Below are 21563 nucleotides of genomic sequence, written 5' to 3'. Positions count from 1 at the left end.
CAATGAAAGAAAAAAAAAGAGAAAAAGGAAAAGATCTCTCATCTCATTAAGCACTGAGCAAGGCTGTTCTCTAATAACAAAGCAATAACAAACCTATTTAACAAGACATGATACGCTCACTGGGTTGCCAGTTTGGTAGCCGACTCCCCCCAAAACCCCCCCCCCTCAGCCACCAGGACAGAGCTGACCAACAACAGTGTCCACCGGGCAAAACTCAACTCAACGCCTATGGCCATGTCGCTTCAGGTGTGGTGAAGACAGGGAACGCCAGGCAACGCCATGCCTGCACCTGTGCAGCCTCTCATCAGCTCATCAGAGGATGGTGCAGAAGAACTTCTTCTCCCGGAACGGATTCTCTGAGGCGGGGACGGGCACAATGAGGGGGTCCTCACGTATGTGTGCGTCACAATACGCCATCAGGTCAGCGGCGGCTTTGGACACCTGGAACGTTGACACACAGATGTTTCAGCGATTTGTATAAAGTAACTTAAAGGTGATAATTGAGTAAAAGTACAAGTATCTTAGTAGAAAATGACTTTGGTAGAAGTTGAAGTCACTTTTTTTTACAATATTACTTAAGTAAAAGTCTTAAAGTAGATGACTATACTATACTATAGTACTATAGTATAGTATATACTATAAGTATCAACTGTACTTTAGAAGTAAAAACCATTAAAAAAGTGAGGATTAGGATGGTGGCTCAGAATCCGTGTATCATTCGTTTTTCAAAATAAAACCAGAAATAAAAAACGTACACAGTCTGAACTGATTAGTCAATACAGTTCATTTGTTAAAACACAAACAGCAGGAGAAATCGCAGGTGTGAGTCGATAATTTAATCTCATAAATCTGTGACTTTATTTTCTCGTAGATTTGCCACTTTTAATCTTGTGAATCTGCAACTTTTTTCTCAAACTATCACCCCCCTCCCCCAGTCTGTATTTTTTTTTTTTCATACTTGGCCATAATAATACACCATCGTAAAAAGCTGCCCAATCATGGCAGAATAATCCTCCAGTCCGGCCAGACTTCTTATTCTTTGGTTTGTTTTGCAGGCCCTCTGATAGCGTTCTAGTAAAGGTCACTCCCTTGCATTGCGTATCTTGCATTTATCAAAATTGGATTAAACGGGAAACGCTTGTTATCCGTTTTTTCCATTTTTCATTTCAGCACAAAATCGGAATCTGGAAAAACGAGTCGTTATCCGTGTTTTCATTATGACTTTGTAAACAATATTGAGAAAACAAGTCGTTTTTTTTTCTGGTTTTATTTTGAAAAACGAATGAACGAATGATGCACAGATTGCTCAGTGGTAGGGCGAGTTTTCTTTCAACTGGAAGGTTGTGGGTTCAAATCCTGGCGAACATGGGTATGAAAGATGTCTGAATGGGTGTGAAGGTGCCATATGAATAATTGATCTATTTCATCGTATAGATTGAGTTCATGATTGATTATGTTTTTATTAATATTTGGTAACACTTTAGATTAGGGAACACATTTTCACCATTAACTAGGTGCTTACTAACATGCATACATGTCGCGTACTAGCCCTTTATAAGTAAATATTAAGCGCATATTAACGCCTTCTGTAGGAAAAATCTTAATTCATGTCGTAACAGAGGTAGAATAAGGGGTAACACTTTAAATTAGGGAACACATATTTGCACTATATTTGTTGCTATTTAATTTCAAAAGTCACAATTTGTTTCCTATGGGAGAAGAAATGAGCACCTGAGGCTTTGAGGGGATGGGGTTGATTGCTGGAGGGGAAGTTCACTAAAGTTGTGGGATGGCTTGAGAGTGGATTTTCTTCTGGAACTCTTCTTCTTCGGATTTTATTTGGTGGTAATGAGTAACAAAGATAGTTAGAGGGAAATGTAGTGGAGTAAAAGTTGCTAGAAAGATAAATAACAAAGTAAAGTACCGGTACTATGTCTGTAAACCAACCCTTTTGAGATTTACGTCTTAGAAAATGCCTGAATTTACTTAATTCCTCTAAAACAAGGTTTCTCAATCCCACTGCTCTGCATGTCTTAGAAGTTTCCCTGGCTCCGACACACCTGATGATATCAAATAAACGAGTCGTTATCAGGCGTCTGCAGAGCTTCCTGACGAGCTGACCATTGGAATCAGGTGTGTTGGAGCGAGGGAAACATCCAGAAACACGCAGGATTGAGAGAAAACCCCTGATCTAAAACATGTACTTCACAAGGTTTAGAAGTCAGGAATCTATGCTTTATTTACAAATGATTCCAGTGATCTTTCCTTCATAAGCTGGTGTCTGAGTTTGTGCCGAGCTTTCTCCGTCTGTTGCATCGTGCTTGCGTCATTGTCTCTAACTTTATCCGGGTTGTAATCTAACAAAAGGAATAAAATTCCCCTCCAAAAAAAAAGAATTACTTTAAAAGCAATGTCAGACACACAGAGAGAGAGATATTAGATTTCCAACTTTTAAGTCTGTGTAAGGACTAAATGAATACAAAACATCTTTTAATAATATTCATATGTTCAGTCTGGCATTAGACTATAGTATTCATTTTCTAGTCTTAATGCGCCATCAGTTTATTACTGAGTAAATATTGTCTTACAGAATTACAATCGCAAATCAAATCTGTCAGACATATGGCAATTAAGTATTTTCCTGAAATGAGGAAAGTCATTAAACAGGATATTGTCATTGGAACACAGTGACATTATTGAGATTCATCCTCTGGGGACAAAGAACAATGAATTTAGAGAATAGCAATATATCAACCGATATCTGATAGATCAAAAAAAAGTCAAAATCACAATATGGCAAATCGCAGTTTTCAATCAAAGTCAAAATGTGTGTTAAATGACCATTTTAGACCCATACACATCATCTTCTACAGACTGAAGGAAACAGATCTGCACAAAATACGCATACGATTCCGATTCTTAGGGTCACGATTCGATTCATACGATTCTCGATTCAAATATTGATACATAGATAGAATGCATAGTGTGTTAAGGCAAATTATGGGATCAAAACAATACAGTTTGTATAAGATAATGTGATAATGTGATAACACAAAGGCAAACTTAAGACAAAAGTTAACATTTATTCATTCAAAACAAATAAAAACTTACTTACTGTACAAAAAAATAACTTGCATAAATAAAAGCTTGGGCGAGCTGCCTTTTTCTCCCAGAAGTTACAAAAATAAACCGTACATAAATATCACAAATTGGTGTTTTGTGTGGTTTTTCAAAATAGAAACTTAAAAAATATATATATATATATATTTTTTTTTTTAAATACATTTTTGAAGTTTATGAATCGATTCAGAATCGTGGATGATTAGAATCGCGATTCCTATGTGAATCGATTTTTTCCCCCCACCCTTAATTTCAAATGTGCTGTACAAATGAAAATAACAATAATTATGTAAAAATGACCATTTCATTCTGATATCGCAAATCAAAATAATCACAACCAATGAGATCAATCCATCCATTTTACTACTGCTTTATCCTCCACAGGAGTGTCCCTGTGACAATTTCAGCTGACATAGGGTGATAGGCGGGGTCACAACCTGGACGGTTCGCCCGTCCATCACAGGGACACATATAGAGACAAAAAAACATTCTACCATTCACTCTCACAACCTACGGTCAAATTAATCCTAATCCCCATATTGCATGTTTTTGGACTGTGGGAGGAAGCTGAAGAAAACCCACACACACACACGTTAACTCTATGCAGAAAGAGCCTTGTTCCAACCACAGCTTGAACCCAGATCTTCTTGCTGCAAAGGCAAGAGCGCGAACCACGACACCAACCGTGTGGCCCATGGCAGATTACGGTACTTGTCGTCAGATAAACATAATAATCGCCATAAATGACAAAGCGAAAACAAAATTCATCAAAAGAAGGCCTAATATATCAACATGGAAATCAAGTTTGAAGAAAAAAAAGTGCAAAATGGCATCGGCCTTGTGTTAGTGGTGATGCCTGAAGGAAATGACAGCTTGTCAAGACGACTGACCACAGCAAAGCTTTGACCCTGAGCAGCTGAGCTAAGACTGACCGCACACTTCTCCATCTCCACGTGCATATTGTAATTTTCAAGGTCGATAAGATGGTAAATATTGACCAAATCCACGTTTGCACTTGGGAGCTGAGTGGGAGGTAACGGGAGGATCAGCTGCATCGGAGACACGGCGAAGGCTCAGGGAGCGACGTGCAACACAGAGCCATCTGATCTCCTGTCCGTCACTTCACCTCAACCCACTGCTGCACTCTCTTAAACACAGGGATTATTACAGTATTATTACAGCAGCCAGTGTACCAATCCCAGATTAATAGGAGGGTTGTGTCAGGAGGAGCAAAATCTATGCCAAATCAAATATGCGGGTCATCTGCTGTGGCGACCCTTCGAGATGGAGAAGCCCAAAGACAAAAGAATCATTTGTGAAAGTAAAGTAAAGTAAAATCTGCTGGGATGTTTGAATCCCAAAGGGAAACATGGAGCTGCTTTGGATTATATTTCTTTAAAGTCATCAAATTATTCCCATTTTTAAGCCTCCTCTGTCTTTCTGACGTCCATATTTCCTACTACTGAAACTACTGAAAAGGAATTTCCCAAAACAGCAAGTCAATGATTTTGATTTGACAAAAAGATGTATTATAACTTAATACATCGTTTTGTCAAATCAAACTTGTACATTTATTCTGGGTGTAAACATTTGAAGCAGAGTTGTTTATTTAATAGAGAAGCAAGAAAAGTGGCGAGAGGTCCAATAAAAACATTTCCTGTCAATGTATAATAAATATTTTAAGTAATGCAGAGAGATAAAAACGAGTGCTTTGTTTCTTAATAAATACATTTTTGAGCCGACTTGTAAAACAATCACTCACCTATTAACAAAGTAAAGTGTTCTTGTGAGGTTATTTCTAAAAAAAAAAGACTTTTTCTCAAACTCAGTGGTGATTTCAGTGCCACGGTGACATTTAACAGCTCCTCTGCACTTTATAGCTGAAGTAAAATCCACACTGTTGATTCAATATATATTAAATATATATATAGTATACTGTGTGTGTGCTTTATTATAAGTTAGAAGCGTGCACTGGGGCTTATCTTAACAGTTGCCGGTTGGAAAAACACGTTTCTGTTCGACTATTTATCTCCTTTATGTAAATGTGAAACTGCCTTATTCCTTTTCTCCAAGTGTGACGTGGCTACTTTCATGTGACGTGAGCTCGGCTCAAACCCGGCTTATGTGAGATTAAAATGGTCAATGTTTGACTTTATCACAAGTTGATATTTGCATATCCAGCCACAGCAGTAACACTGTCGGTTAAAAACTCTTCCTCTGGGAAGGGAAGTTTTACTTCAACCTATACTTTTTTTGTTTTGCCTTACATGTTTTTAATTCATGTTCAGAATACATAAATTAATTCACTAGTTTATCTCGCATTTCCTTAGAAGTGTATGGTACATAAACAACACACATTTCTGTTACACAAACCATATTTCTTTGTAAATTAAAGCCATTTCTCATGGATCTCTGTAAATAATCTAAAGGATCCTCGATTTATTCTTGTGACCCACTGGACGTTTTTGATCGTCGACAAAATGATTCAGTGACTGAACTGTTCAGACTTCACGTCCACACTGAGGCCACAGACTGCGATCATGCTCCATTGATTTATTTTCAAGGGTCACACGAAGCAAAAATGTTTACCAACCGCCGCAGATTTAGCTCATGCTGTGCGCGCAAACTTTTGCAAACGGCACGGTGAGGCTCTACACCACATTTGAGAGAGAATGCAAACATGTATTTTTATTTGAGGACCCTAATAGAGTCAGTCTGCAGGATTCACAAGTGGGAAAGTCAAGATGCCTCTGTGTGTCTGTAACGGGCATATCTCATTGACCGTTAGTCAGATCGCCTTAAGACTTTGGATATGGGTTGAGCATGGCCCGATGGTGTGCATCCTTGATTTTCACAATTTTTGGAGGAATTTTAATTTTCACTGATTTATCATGCTGCACTTTTGCTGATTTATCACACTACACCAGGCAGGCAGCGGCTCATCAGCAGCAGCTGCGCTGTGTGGAGCGGTGGGAGTGAAGAGGCTGTCCTCACTTTTTTATTTATGTTTATTTTTGCATTAGCATGCTACTACTCTGTGGCTAACTTGGCGAACCTGTTTCCAAAGGTAAGCTAGCGAGGCTATGATAAGCGTTAGCGCGGGGCTAACATAATCCAAACACTGTGTAACCTCATTAGGCACAACGAAAATGTTTTCATTTTCGATTAGCATTAGCGCAGCTAGATGTTGTGACTGTCAGCCATGCCAGTGTTTGTATTATGTTAGCCTTAACGTTCCTTATCATGCATTACCATAACTGAATCTGTTCCCACTATAGGAATACATACTTCCTATAGGCACTGCCCTAGTATAAGTAATACTCCATTTTAACATGCAGTAAATTGTAAATAACTGCCAGATATTGAAAGTTATTCTGCAAAAATGGGCAAAAGCACTCACTCACAGGACATTTTCTGACCCTTTTATGGTCAAAATAAGCAGACAAAAGTCCAGACAGACATTTTGAGGCTAAAGGCTTAAACTAAGAGCACAGTAAAGGTTCATCACTGCCACGTACTGATTTTCTCCAACAGAAACTGGGCTCCCTGTGTTTAGTTCTCCCGCTGTGCAACACTTTAGCTTCCCTGATCAAAAAAAAGAGAGAAATGACAAAGCAGTATTCACACACATGATTACCTCTCTGCGTGATTGTGTTCGCCCTCTGCTCTAACTACTGTCGCCACCTTCATCCGGCTAATGCATCTGTATTATTTATGTCAGCGTCACCGCACCTGAACTGTGCTTCTCTCTCTGTGTGTGTGTGTGTGTCTAATCCCTGTGCTGCTAACACACCAGCGACGAGATGATGCAGTGATTAGTCAAAAATCAAACTTTGGAACACGGAGGCAACGTTTTGTTTGTTCAACTTGGCTGAAAAACATCCACTATTACAACAGAAAGGATGCAAAACAATATACTTAATATCTAAAGTTCATATTAGAGCTGAAACAATGGATTATAAATCGATTACTAAATTAAACATCAACTATTCTGATAATCGATTAATCGGTTTGAAGCTTTTTTCATGATTAAAACAAGATTCCTGATTGTTTTAGCTTCTTAAATGTGAATATTTTCTCTGTTTCTTTGCTCCACGTAACAAATAAATCATTAAAACTGAATCGTTTTGGTTTGTGGACAAAACGAGACATTCGAGAACATGGTCAATTCCAGGTTTGACAAACACTGATCAACGATTTTTTTAACATTTTTTTGACATTTTTATGAACCAAGAGATTCACCGATACCAACAATAAATGTTAGTTGCAGCTCTCGTTCATATTAATGACGCTGTAATTGCTTGAGATTATGAGACATTAAAAGACATAGCATACATTTCACAGTGGATTATATCTATATGCAAAGCAAAGCAGCAAATAAACTAATTATCCTCATAACAATAACCTCATCATTAATGCAATAACTACTAATGACACCACCGTGCAGCTACACCCAGTGTTTCTGCAGAAGCCGGAGCCCCGCAGGACAAAGAGCGGTACTGCACAGTGTGTGTGTGTGTGTGTGTGTGTGTGTGTGTGTCATTATGCCCAGGCAGACTGTAATTACACTGCAGCCCCATGATGAAAGAAGAGTCCTTCTAATTAGCACAGATCACATTCCTTTAGCTGATTGAGCAATTAATGAGAATATAGTGATCCTCAATCAGCCGCACAGAGACAGACAGACAGACACACACACACACTCTCTCTCTCCCCCGACGTCACGTCCTTTAATTAAATGTAAAGGACTTGTCGTCAGCCGAGGACAAATTCCTCTTTCCATCAACCATCTTCGTTTTTTTTATGAATGCAGCCGGCGAAGAGACTCCTATTTTCTATGTAGCCTGTGATGGATTTGAAAAAAGGGCGTTGTTTTGATTCAGACAATTGCACGACGGGATTGCACGACGTCAGGTTACCGGAGCTCTGTAGGTGCCAGATTACAGATTACATCAGAAAACAGACACAGAGTGCCGGCCTAACTTCAAATTCAAGGATCATTTTGTAACTGGAAGACAAAAATCCATTGTAATATACAGACTATGGCCATACAACTGTGCTTAGTTCCCCAACAGAGGATTACTAAAAAAAAAAGGGACATTACAGATTAAAATGACAATTTTTGACCATTGAAATCCAAATAATTGCAACATTGCAATTGTAATTGTAACATTTATCAGTATATCACTTTGTGGGAAAGGAGCACTCATCTTCAGAGGCCTTACACACTGATACATTACTCACATCACCTATCACATCATCTCATAGATTATTATATATATAAAACCCCTGACTGTACAGTGCTGTACAAACGCTTCAGCTCGACAAGAATCCGATACATCAAACACACACTTCTCCATTCTGATGATGAAGCAGCCGATGTTTAAGTAAAACAAAAAGTTTTGAGTGCAATCGCATAACTTTCACCGTATTAAACTTCACAATTAGACGACGACACACAGCCGAGCACGCCGACACGCCCGTGATGCATATTTACATTCGCAGTTTAATGGCAACGACGTTTAATGGTTTGCACTCAATTTACTTCATTTTGAATAAGAATAACATTAAAGGCTGGCTGTAAATAGTGTTATTATTGTTCATCTGTTTCTGCTGTATCAACTTAAAAATAACACATTGTGAACAAAGATGAAAGTAAGGCTGCTTGTTGCTTTTGTGTGACTTATATCCAGTGTTTTTTCATGTTGGTGCCTTGTAGTTTACACTCACTGGACCTCATTTTTATACAGTATATACAGTATGTATATAAATATATATCCAAAATCACAAATTCATGAAATGTGTTTACCCAACTTCGAACAATGCAGCAGCTGAAAATGACCGTAAATGTGAAACACTACGCCCCTCTATACTCATAGTTTAGAGGCCACGCCCCTTGAGTTTACGACACCGGGATGTGTTCAAATAATAATAATACATTAACCAGCCACTTTATTAGGTACACCTGCTAACTGTTCGACTGCTTCACTGCAAAAAACAAGAAAATATAACTCGCTATCAGGAGGAAGGAAGAAAAAAATGGCACTTGTTAAGTTTTCTTCAATCAAGTCAAATTATCTTAAGCATCTTCAGCCTTCAAAAGTAAACAAGTCCGAAAAATCGTGCGATTAGATAAATACACTGAATTCATGTTAATTACACAACTAAATATTTTCATTTTTTGCAGTGTTCTTGATATAGATATCTGATCACATGACAGGAAGTCAGTTAATTTAAGGGTGTAGACAAAAACGACCTGCTGAAGTTCAAACTGAGCATCACAATGAGGAGAAAGGCAATAATTTAATGGACTTTGAATTAAGATGGATGGTTGTTGGGGCTGTGTATTTCAGAAACTGCTGATCTCTCAAAGAATGAAAACCTGAAGAAGAGAACATAATCCAGCACGGCTGCACAATTAATCACAAAATAACAGGCCTATGCAATGTGACTTCATAAAATGTGTGTGAAAGAACAGGATTATGATGAAATTCTCTCGTGCTGCAGTGATTCACTGGCCCCCCCAAAAAATCATGGCTATTCAAATGAGAAAAGAAAATGCTTAGGGTTGTTGTCACACGTCAAATCATCGCTCTTTTTACGTGTGAAAATGACAGTTATATCACAACAAAATCATCAAATCTGTCAAAATATGATTTAGATTGAGGTCATAGGAGACCGGTTTACAACCAAGGTATAAAAGAAAACCATCACTGTGGCCGATGAGTGTACAAGAAGATTGCCGTCATCCTTGTTTTACCTCACTTGGCGATATAAAAGTGATTTAACACCCTTTAATTTAAATGAAAATCTTTGAAGATTGACATTTTAAATCAGGGACCAGCTCGAAAAACAACATCCCAACCATGTTTTTCAGGTTGAGATAATTACTGAAGGAAACAAAAACAAATAATAATAATAATAATTTTTAAAAATGTTGTGCCGGAGATGACAGTGTACAGGGAGGATTCCAGCCGTGGTTGAGCGAACAGCCTCGGGGCTGTGGGCAATCATTCCCTGAGCACATGAGGAGCATACCCAATGAAATGATGACACGGTCTTTTAAGTTGCACAAGTTGCATTAGATAAAAAAAAAAAAAAAAAAAAATGTTGAGAAGGACCGTTCCTTAACACTCCAGGGAAACGTTAATGAAAAACAGTGTTTTTTAGGGAGGTGAACGCAGACGTGAAGGGGGAAACAACGACCTCTGTGAATGGCTCTGTCCACTGAATGGAAGTAACTCTCTTGACAATAGCAGCATTATGACACGAGAACGGTGCCCGACCTTATCCATAAAGACTGTACAAGGCTCAAAAGTCAATATTTAAGCAGGTGTGTGGCGACTGATGAGGAGACGTTCTCATTCTCTACGCCTTCACAATAAAAGCCTCAGCAGCTGCTGGAGATTGAGGACTTTAACCGAGAGACGTTCAGACGTTATCTCTGCCGCTAGGGGTCTTAAAATAACAACAATAATAAATGACCTAGTTTGGTGAAAACGGGGAAGCAGCGCGGGATCATGGGAAATGTTATCTTTTTGTTATATTTTTGGTTCAACTGTGGATTTGTACTTTATAGGCAGCTCTTCAGCGTCAGAACACACAACTGTCAGCGATGAGTCGTCGTGAGACAAGACGCCGGCTTAATGAATATTTCATGTGAGGTTTGATCCCGGAGTTGTAAATAAACGCTCCATTAGCTGGAATAAAAATACAGGTTTCTGGACACATTTTGGCAAATGTAAGCACAATATGTAACATTAGTCTTGTGTTTTTGTTTTGTTTTTGGCTCGGACCACATGTGAAGTGAGCCAATACTGAGCTTAAGTGAAAGGTGAATATTTGTCCTGACTGATGAATGAGGATGTGCTGCCTTTTTATAATGGATTTTTTGGAATCACAGACTACTTTTTGGACTTAAACCTCTAAAAACTCTGCTGAAGAATCCCATTGTTGAAGCATGTAGGTCGTTTTCACACCCAATCGTCCACTAGACTCAGTTCAATTCAGCCGGTTCGAAACTAAGCTATTCCCCTCCTCGCCTGAGGTGGCGCTGCGAGAAGACAAAACAAACAATGAACAAGACAGCTCATCGATCATCGGTTGGTTAACGCTTACTAGCAAGTTGTGATATTTTCATCGGACCATATTTCTATCAGATATTTTACCTCGTCCTCACACCCATGTCTGACCACGAGTCATTTCTGCCGGCTAGTTGCGGTTGTGTTTACCCACAATGCCCCTTGTTGTAGACCTATGTTTTTAGGCACAGCAGAGTTCGCTTATTTGATTCTTTGACACCGCCCTAAACAAACCGGACTCTCCGAGCAAACGAAGTAGGGTTGGATTAACTCAGAAAAGATGATCCAGAATGTCCCAGATTAACTTCCTTCAAATATCAATTTTTTTCTATTTTGAAAAACCACACAAAACACCAGTTTGTGTTATTTGTGTACATTTTATTTTTGTAACTTCTGGGAGAAAAAGGCAGCTAGCCTAAGCTTTTATTCATGCAAGTTCATTTTTTATACAGTAAGTAAGTTTTATTTGTTTTGCATGAACTAATGGTAACTTTTGACTTAAGTTTGTCTTTGTGTGATCACATCATTGGAATCAGTTTATTTAAAAATCACATTATCTTATACAAACTGTATTGTTTTCATGCCATAATTTGCCTGAACACACTATGCATTGTACATTTTTCAATCGTATGAATCGAGAATCGATTTAGAATCGAATCGTGACCCTTTCTTTTACTTTATTGTGTTTATATTCAAATGTTTTTCCATTCATTTTTTTATTAAAACATTTTCTAATAGTATTTTTTTACTGTATTTTAAGCGTTACAGGGTTTACTTTAAATTCCAATGCAGATTGAAACAAAGGGAAAACTCCTCCTCTCACCCCTCCCGTATTCCAAGGGAACTACGGTGGCCCGTACACACCAGAAAGCATGTAAACAATCTTTCACAACATCTCTCCACTCACTCATGCAAAAAGCCCCCATTCAGGCTGCCGTAGAAACAAAATGGTGGACTCTGTAAAGCAAAGCCCTTGGTTGAAGATCAGTGTGTTCGAACCAAAACCAAATTGTACACGTATACACACAAACGTATGGGTAGTATGCTCAACATCTGCCAATAAACCCTCCTAAATGTTACATACTGAACCTTTAAATGTGCCACGTAAATAAACTGCCATATTGTGAGAGGCAAGCAAGTCCACCCTAGAAACAGGCAGACGTGGAAACTGGGTTTTCTCAATAAAACGAACAAATCTTTAAATCACTAATGTTTAAATTCAACATATTATGATGAATCCTCTTTATATTAATTATTTATATTCATTTAAGTAGTAACAATGGGAGTCACAGACGAAAGAAAAATAGTAAGAAACTTCATCTGACTGTGTTTTTTGCAGTGAAACAATCTATTATTATTCTATACAACAACACAATACTTAACGTAATAATAAAGTGCCGGCACTATCCTTTATATAAAAGAAGCGGAATTACTTCAGCATTAAACACTAAATTATGGCATTTTTTTTAATAATAAAAGACACCAGAAGATTATTTGCTTGAATATTTACTCCATATTTTATAAGTTTAGATTATCCTGAACATTTCCAACAAGGATTTAAACTTCACACTCACTTATTTTATGTTGTACTGTTCCTGGAGGAACAAATCGGTGAATATGACAATTTGGAACACTTCTAATAGATAATTAAAAAAAAGAGGAAACAATATATACTGTTAACTGATATCTGACGGCGTCTGCGTATTTTAAGGTCAGATCATGTGACACCCGTCACAAAGAAGGCTGCCCTAAACTATGCAGAGAAACACACACTTGTTTTTTAATCTCATCTTGCTGTTGTAAATAAATGATGTGAACTCATTATGGTTTATTGTGATAGTTACTATAATGTGCAAAATGTTGAGGCTCTAAAGGGAGCTGCAGGAAATGTGTTAAATGGTGGCCGAGGGGAAGCTGTATTTTAATCCAGAGACAATAATATGTGACACTTTGGGAAAACATAATTACTGTATTAGCTTTGGTGAAGATGAGAAAATGAGAATGTTCATCATGTCTGGACCAGTCCATGTTTCTGGTCTGCTGATTTCAAAGTGACACATACAGTACATGCAGACCAAAAATTGACATCTTATAAAGTTCAGGATTCATGTCCGAGTTACGATTCTCTTTTATTTATCTATTTGTATCAGTTTTTTGGTGAGTTTTATGAATGATCTGAAAATTTATATTAGCTCTCACAGCATCAAATAAAAGGATGTAAGCACTGTACCTTTATCCTGTCCATGCAGGCCTCCATCTTCAGCTGCTCCACAGCTTTCCTGGCCTGGGAGATGCTGGCCGTGCTGTTGTTGGCGATGCCGTCCTTCATGATGCTCCTGTGACACCACAAAGGGAGGGACACACACACACACACACACACACACACACACACACACACATATATATAGAGTCAATGAACATCCCATTAAAGCCAGAATGCAGCAGCCCCCAGGGTGATGTCTGTGCCCTCACAGTGACCATTATCCACCACCACCACCTTTTCTTTTTAATTCAGAGCACCCATTTTGTCCATAAGGAACACGTTTCACAGCAGCCCGCCTCCATTTTACCCCGAATAAACAGCTTTGACGGCAGCCGCTGGACACGTGACGGACACTTTTCAAAACGTCCAGTGTGTACAATGCACAGAGAGCTATTTTTATTTAGCCCACAAAAAAGTATACTTCATTTGTGTACAATCACCTGACTGTTTGAATCAATGTTTTTCTTTACCCCAGAATGAGCCTTATTTATATATATGCATATATACATATATATATATATGCATATATATATATATATATACATATAAATACATATATATACAGAATATTATATATAGGAGGCAGGTCAACTCTACAGAGCCATGCTTTTACAATTTTTACTTTTTACTGAAGTTTTAATGTTTACTTGAATGGCTGTTTCACCACATTTGTTTCCACTTTTTCAAATGAAGAGTAAACTTAAAACTAAGGCTGAAACAATAATTGATCGATTCATCGAGTAATTATTACTCGATGAATCGGTTGTTAATCGATTACTAAATGAATCTTCAACTATTCAGATCATCGATTAATCGATTTAAGTGATTCTTAAAGGATTTGAACCAGTTTCTCTCAATTATTCAGCCTCTTAAATGTGAACATTTTCGGGTTTCTTTGCTCCACAGAACAAAGAAATATTTCAAAGTGAATCATTTTGGTTTGTGGATAAAACAAGGCGTTTGAGAACGTCATCATTACCTGGTTTGAGATGGAATTATCAACATTTCCTGACATTTTATGGACTAAACTATTACTCGAATAATCAATAGCTGCAGCCTTACTTAAAGCAATTGTTTCATTCACACTCTATTCCAGAGTTGGACTAAAATTTACCTTTTTTTCAGATCTTTTACTCATAAAACTTGTTATAATTGACAGAAACACAGTTTTACTTAATTTTTCCTCTGTTGTGGGAATGAGACGTGCATCTCAGATCCACTGCGTGATGATCAAATAACACATCTATCTCTGGAAACAAAAGTAAAAAAAAAACGTATTTTGGGGGAAGTGACCCTTTAAGAGTTGAACTACAAACTAAAAGCTCCACTGGTTCAACAACACTTTTGGAAGGGAAGGGTAAGGAACTTCACCAACACTCAGTACCTTTAAAGTACTGAGTGTTTAAAATTAAACCTATTCTTTGTACTTTTAGACTTACGGGCCTTGCGTCATGATGGCCACCATCTTGTGTTGCCATGAAACCATGACACCAATGAACCAATGAAGAAGAAGAAGATGGGGAAAAAATAAGAGAGTTTCTGGTATGCAAAGTAAGGGCGAGAATCACAGGGTATCTCACGATACCAATAATATCACGATACATCGATTATGTGATAATCACATAGCGATACGTCACGATATCGGTCTGACGGAAGAAAACAAGACACTAAAACGTGAAAAGTTAAAAGTGCAGCAAGTCTATGTACAGAACGCGGATGGATGGAGCATCTCTAAATGCAGCTTTCTCTACCATTATCATGCTGTAAACTCACTCGATTTATATTTATTTTATTTATTTATTAAAATATTGCCGATATCGATAATCGCATTGCACGAGGAAAGATGACGATATATCACCAAATGTATAACCCTAACGCAAACGCCACTGTAATTCCACGACGCCCTTGTGAATAGGAGACCAACAAAGGGCTTGCTTAACAACAGGTTCACTCTGTTAAAGGCGCCATATGTAAGAATGTGGCCAAAAACGGTTACTACACTCAATTTCAAAGTACCGAGGTCATTTAGGTTTCGTTTTCTCCGCCGTTGCAGCTCAGACGTAACTGGCAACCCGTGTTTGCTTGTCGGCTAAGACTCTACTGACTGCAATGATTGATAGATGATGGTAGGTGGCGCCACATGCCAAAACATGATTTCAAAACATAAACATGATTTGCAGTCTGCAAAAGATTTTTTTTAATGCAAATACTTTGGCTGTACTGTTGTTGGTGAGTTCAGTTTGTTACATGAATACTATTCCTGAGTCTCTGTGACATATTAGGAGGATTTTACGCCCAGTTGCTTTAGATTTATTACATAATGCATCTTTATGGCTAGCTTTACACAACAACGATCTGAACACAAACCGCAAAAGTGGCGTTGCGTTCCCACTTTTTATTTCGCGTTTAGACGAGCGTCTTTTGGTGGAAATCTGCATGCACACAGTGATGCAAAAGTGTTTGAAATTTGATGTAGTATGCATGCCAGGTGGCTAGGTGGCACTGTGAAGCACTGTCATACAACAACACCAGGAGCGCGGGCATTCACTGAAACGTCCTTCTACTTCTCTCTAGTAGCGCTGAGTAGCCCACAGTGAAAACCAAAACATTAACTCGGCGTAATTGCTGAAATGACTCCTATGTATCAGAGCAGCTAAGGCGACTTGAATGTCCGACTGATGGATTATAATCCGATATGTTTGTTGTTGTTTGGCTGTACTGCACATGGATCTGACGTCACCGCGTACAGGAGGATAGCCAGCGTGAGCAGCTCAGAGCAAACTTTCGCGTTTTCAACCCTTTAGACGGGAACGCGACGGCGGAGCGTTTTAAAATTTCCACTCTGGAGGGTGGGTTCATTTTTTTTGCGTTTTTAAGCCCCAAAAAAACGCCGTCCCGGTCAAAACGAAAGCCACATCTGATAAAATATTTTGTCGGAGCGCTGTCGTGTAAAGCCAGCCCTTAATTCCCCAGAACCAAAGTCTGTCGAGAAAACCAGCGTTTTCCCAGTAGCTGCAGGTCCACTGCTGCCTCCTTTGGTAAGTTTGTGTCACTTGGGTAAATCCCAGCATTTCATGATTTCACAAAAGGAACACATTTGAATTTTCACAGAGATGCAGGAAGTAGTGGATCAGTGGATGCTGTGATGTTAAAAAAAATACAGAATCTGAACCTTGTTGCCTCTGTGTATGACCTGAGCACATGAAGCCTGTGTCAGTGAGGAGGACCCACGCTCCCTTTTATCATCATGTATTTCATTTCTAAGGCATTGCGTGTGTAGTGTAAGGATATAATAACGCCTATGATGCACAGGGATGCACAGCAGACGGTGATTATTATTATTATTATTTTTTTTAATCCTTCTTCTCTGCTGCCACTAAAGCCAATCTGTGGATTTGAATCACTCCCTCGTAGGAAGCTATCAGGCCTGTTCCACTCAGGTTTCCCCCCTTCGTTTCCTGCCATATTTGCACGCGTATGCGGGCGCTTTCACTGGCTCTGTCTCGTCCCAGTGAAGCGACGGTGATGTCTGGTGGAGCACATCAGTCAAACATGGGCGACTCTCGTTTCTAAGGGCAGTAAATTGTAGAGACACATCGTGGCGGCGCGCGCTGCTGCGGCCCTGCTTCTGTGTGTGTGTGTGTGTGTGTGTGAGCAGCGAAACCAAAAAACACACACACACACATTATGGGAAATAAACAACAACAAGGCAATAAATGGAGAAAATAAACATACAAGGAGCTGCTCAGATGCTCACATGTATAAGCTGACTAATGTAGGCTGACCTACCTGAAATGTGCCAAAGGATTTCCAATTTGGAGGATTCCGGGTTGACTCCACCCAACACACACACACATACACACGCGCACGCACACACACACACACACACACTGAGAAGGGGGGAAAAAAATCTGTCAAATATGAAATGAGAGGTGGAGGAAATCCCAGCAGCCTGGTTTCACTGTGGACTGAACCCGCGGGAGGTGAGTGAGTGATGAGTGAGTGAGTCCTGGCGTTTTTGGATCTCGATCCCCGTGCGTCGTGCGTAATCCGCGTAGGAAGATGAAATCTAAAGCGGCGGGGTCCTGGAGAGCAGCAGCGGCAGCGGCGGCAGCAGCGGCTGGACCTGGAGAGATGTTTCGCATGTAGCGGGCGGTGGGCGGTGGTGGTGGTGGTGGTGGGGGGATCTCTGAGTGACGATCAGGGGAGAGGAGCTCGATCAGCAGGAGCAGACACACACACTGACCGTGAACGCACCCGCACCATTAAAACAAACATGCGTGTTTTTTTTTTTAAATGTGTTTTAACGCAGCAGATTCAGTACGTGCAGGCTTCCTTATTTTATTTTGACATCATCTTTGACATCACCGGGTCCCCCCCTCCTCCCCAACATAGCAACGGATGTGGGCCTCATCCATAACAACGCTGCACTTTTGCATCCACATCAAAAAACCTCCTGTTCAACCAATCATGATCAATATATGTTAGTTATTTATAGCTCTGATTTAAGGCCGGACAACAACCACGTTATCTCTATAAAAAAGAGTTCAGTTCATATTATTGTGATAAAAAGAATGATTTTGGTTTTAAAGATCCAGTGTGTACATTTATTTTCATTTGGCAGTAATTGAAGATCAAATAACTATAATTAAATATTTATAAGTGTACACTCATGAACCCAGAATGAGCCTTTAATATTTAGAATAGGAGCCAAGTCTCCATTGTGGACCAATATCCCACAAACTAGACTTGTCTTTGGTTCTGACGCTAACACAAATGGAAGTGAGGGATATTCCTCAAACGTCTGAGGTAAAACATCTAAAGCGATTATATGGGTTATATGTCTCAAATTATGTTTTTTTTTAATGTATAATGATTGTGCCGTAGAGTGATGATGGTGCTCCTGCCGGACTGCCACACCTCCACCAGTGCCCATGGAGGTCTATGCATGGCAGGGACGTCCATTTCCCTGAGTCAGGCCTAATCCAAGACACCAAAGTCAGTAGCTGCAGGGTCATCAGCCAAGGACCATCGCTTCCATGATGTTTTGCCCCTTATCCCAGAATACTATATCCTGGTTTGCGAGGCAGTGAAGCGAGCCAGATACCTGCCTCCTTGTGGAGTTTGGCTCCCAAGTCTTTTAGGAGATGTGATGTTGAGCTCCCACCTTCATGGATGCCCGCTCATACTAGAAAAGGACAACGTTCTTCCTCCATAGACCACTTTGAGGGCAACCAGGAAATGAGAATGTATTGAATAGCCACCAGGGGGCGACTCCGCTGGTTGCAAAAAGAACTCCCTTTGAATGCAAATCTATGGGATAATGAATGTATTTCTCACCTGATTTACACCAATCGACACTTTCCTGAGGAGTTATTGAATTGAATATTGGATTGACAGCTGAGATAGTCCAATAGCAGCGTGGGTGCAGTTGATGCCTCAAAATGTTAGAATGGTGCTTGCTAAATCTGGGTCTTAAAATAACATGCAATGCATAATAAACAGAGATTGGATTGTGATAAAAAAAAACAAAAAGACGAGATGCAGTAATGTTTCTTCAAATATTTATATATATATATTTATATATTTATAATATACTCACTTGTTTGTCCATACATACACACAAACACACACACGTATATACAAAAAAAATGACCTTTCAGAAGTTACCAAACTGCAAATCCTGCCCAAAGAGGCCAATGAAATGACACCATTTAAGCAACCTAAGACAATGATCTTAAATTATGCATAGCCTAAGGTAACAAAAATATTTCCTTCTTCAGAAAGCACAAATCACGTTTTCCTCTCCTATTATTTTTTTTTTTTGCCATTTTCTCAAAACAAAACAAAACATAAACAAACAACAAAACAAAATCACGGTTTCACACATGGATGTTAGAGAGAGAGAAAAAAAGGTTGTGGTTCTTATAGACAAGCACTGAAAACTTCATGGAGGAAATGTATGTACACATGCAGGCGTGAAACTCAGGTAAACAATCTCAGTAACTTCATGTCTTGTCACAGGCCTGACTGAGCCGAAGAGGAAAACTAAACAAAAGACACCAAAGGAATGACATCATTACATAAGAAATATTCCCTTTCTTGAAAACAAGTCAAAGACAAAGTGTAAAATGTAAGAAATCATTTCCTAACTGAAGGCTCACTGCAGTCACCATGAAGGTTGAACATATTTCACAGCTGCTGAAACAAACTCCTGGTTTCTAACAATCAATGACCTATTGCATGTTCGTGACACATATTGCTTTTCTCCGTTAGATTTGTTGGTGGATTTAAGATTTAAACCAAAGCACAGTTCATATTAAGACCACAGATCATTGGCTCTGACTGAATTAAATGTTTGTTTGTTTTTAAAAAAAAGTGCTTCTGCTACCATTCGACTCTTTAACGACTGACATGTGAAAGTGCAGCGAGTTGAGTGGGAATGTAAAGAATGGTCACATGGAGTTGGTTAAGGAGGGAGACGTTTGGTCAACACTGATCAGTGTAGGGTTTAGAAATCGGCTGTAAACCTTGTCAGCGTAGGTTGCTCTGACCTCAGCTGGCTCTAAATTACGCAAAGTTTATTTTAAGGTATAGTAGTTTTGGTTTTGAAGGTGAGATATTTATGCAGAGTCAGCGTCTACAGCAGTGTCTGTTTTGGAGAGGGAGCGACGAGAGAACTGGAACATGATCTGTGCATTGTTCGGATTGTGAAACAGGGGCAGCAGAAAAAAAAAACACTGGAGAGTGCAAGTGTTTTCAGGGTGCAGAGCACATATCATGTTTCATCATTTCTGAATGAGAAGAAGAAAATGCCATGTTTTGAATATTTCTAAAGCTGTGTTTTGACACGGCAGAGCAGCTGTTTCGGTTAGTTGCTGCTTTTCTCTGCCATCTCCCCATTAACGTTAAAATAAAGCGTAAAAGCAGATCCAGTTCTCACGTCTCCCATAAACAGGCATCACGCTAAACGCCACACATTAACTCTGCATACGTACCTCATGCATCGACACTTAAATGCTGCACAGGTATGAAGCTTCAGTGAGGATGACGAGGTTTACAGGATCGTCTTCTCTGCATCTTTCCTAGCTTTAGGCAGCCAGTGCTGTTTGTTAACTGCTCTCTGGAGCTTGATGAAGGACTGAAAGGTTTTAGTGCATTTGAGCAGCAGACAGTAACACACAAAGGAAGGGAAGATTTTTTTTTCTAATAAATAAATCATATCTGGATGTAAAGGGAGAGTTCAGCAAAGACGGGCATCAATAAAAAGGAGTGCCATGACAGTAGAGGTCACAGGGTCAAGGTCAGCATCATCCTAGCATGCAGGAGTAGGACAGAACAGCCAAGGCGAGGCACACTTCATTCCCAGGTTCTCCCGTTCCCTCCGCTGAGCGCAGATACACAGTCATGCAGCGACGCGACACGAGAGCTCAGACGCGAGTGGAGCAGACAGCCCATCACAGCGGCGTCTCACTCCCACAGAGCAGGTCGTCTCCTGGTGACAGACGCGAGGACGGGCTCCCGCCTTCTTTCCTTCCCTCCCTACCAACTACTGCAGTGTCAGCAGGACACTCTTACCGAGCTCTTTGTCAGACGACGCGCTGCGGGAGATCCGCGTGACAGTGAAATGGGAGACGGGGGCGGACACAAACACTTCCGATCTGACTTTAGCCATACCATAGCAGCTTACCAGGACACAGCAACAAAAAAAATGTACACCGCACAGGGAACAGAAACTCAAGAGTATAGGAAACAAACTAACAAAAGAGAAAAAGACCAAACATACTCGCACAAATACATTTTGTGTAAAGTGTCTGTTGCAGCCTCAACCAAATATCCATCCCAGCATTATGTTTATAAATATATACATATATATATTCATAAACATATAATACTATTGTATATCATCTCTTCTGGATGCTGGGAGTAGTAATCGCTTAGCTGGGGATGGCTTTAGTTAAAAGTCAAGGAGGGTTGAGGGAGGTTGAGGCCATGCTGACAAGTCCTCCCCTGAGGAAGAGGAGGAAGAAAGGGAGGAGGAAGAGGGAGCCCCCCCCCCCCGCTGAGAAGTGGACAGTCAGTAAATGTCAGACGCGCGG

General features: G+C 39.6%; 1 protein-coding gene across 1 annotated transcript; it reads right to left on the bottom strand.

The window, feature by feature from the left end:
* Positions 1–312: 312 nt before the first annotated feature.
* On the bottom strand, positions 313–13530 carry gng4 (G protein subunit gamma 4; the record flags this gene model as incomplete). The annotated part of the gene is made up of 2 exons (XM_083897187.1): positions 313–441; positions 13432–13530. The coding sequence occupies 2 exons, from the start codon at positions 13528–13530 to the stop codon at positions 313–315; spliced, it is 228 nt and encodes a 75-aa protein (XP_083753313.1).
* Positions 13531–21563: the final 8033 nt, after the last annotated feature.

Source organism: Microchirus variegatus, assembly GCF_963457635.1.
Source record: "Microchirus variegatus genome assembly, chromosome: 11".
In the NCBI taxonomy this organism is placed as follows: domain Eukaryota; kingdom Metazoa; phylum Chordata; class Actinopteri; order Pleuronectiformes; family Soleidae; genus Microchirus; species Microchirus variegatus.
The sequence above is the reverse complement of the archived record's forward strand: the minus strand, read 5'-3'. Positions and strand labels throughout refer to the sequence as shown.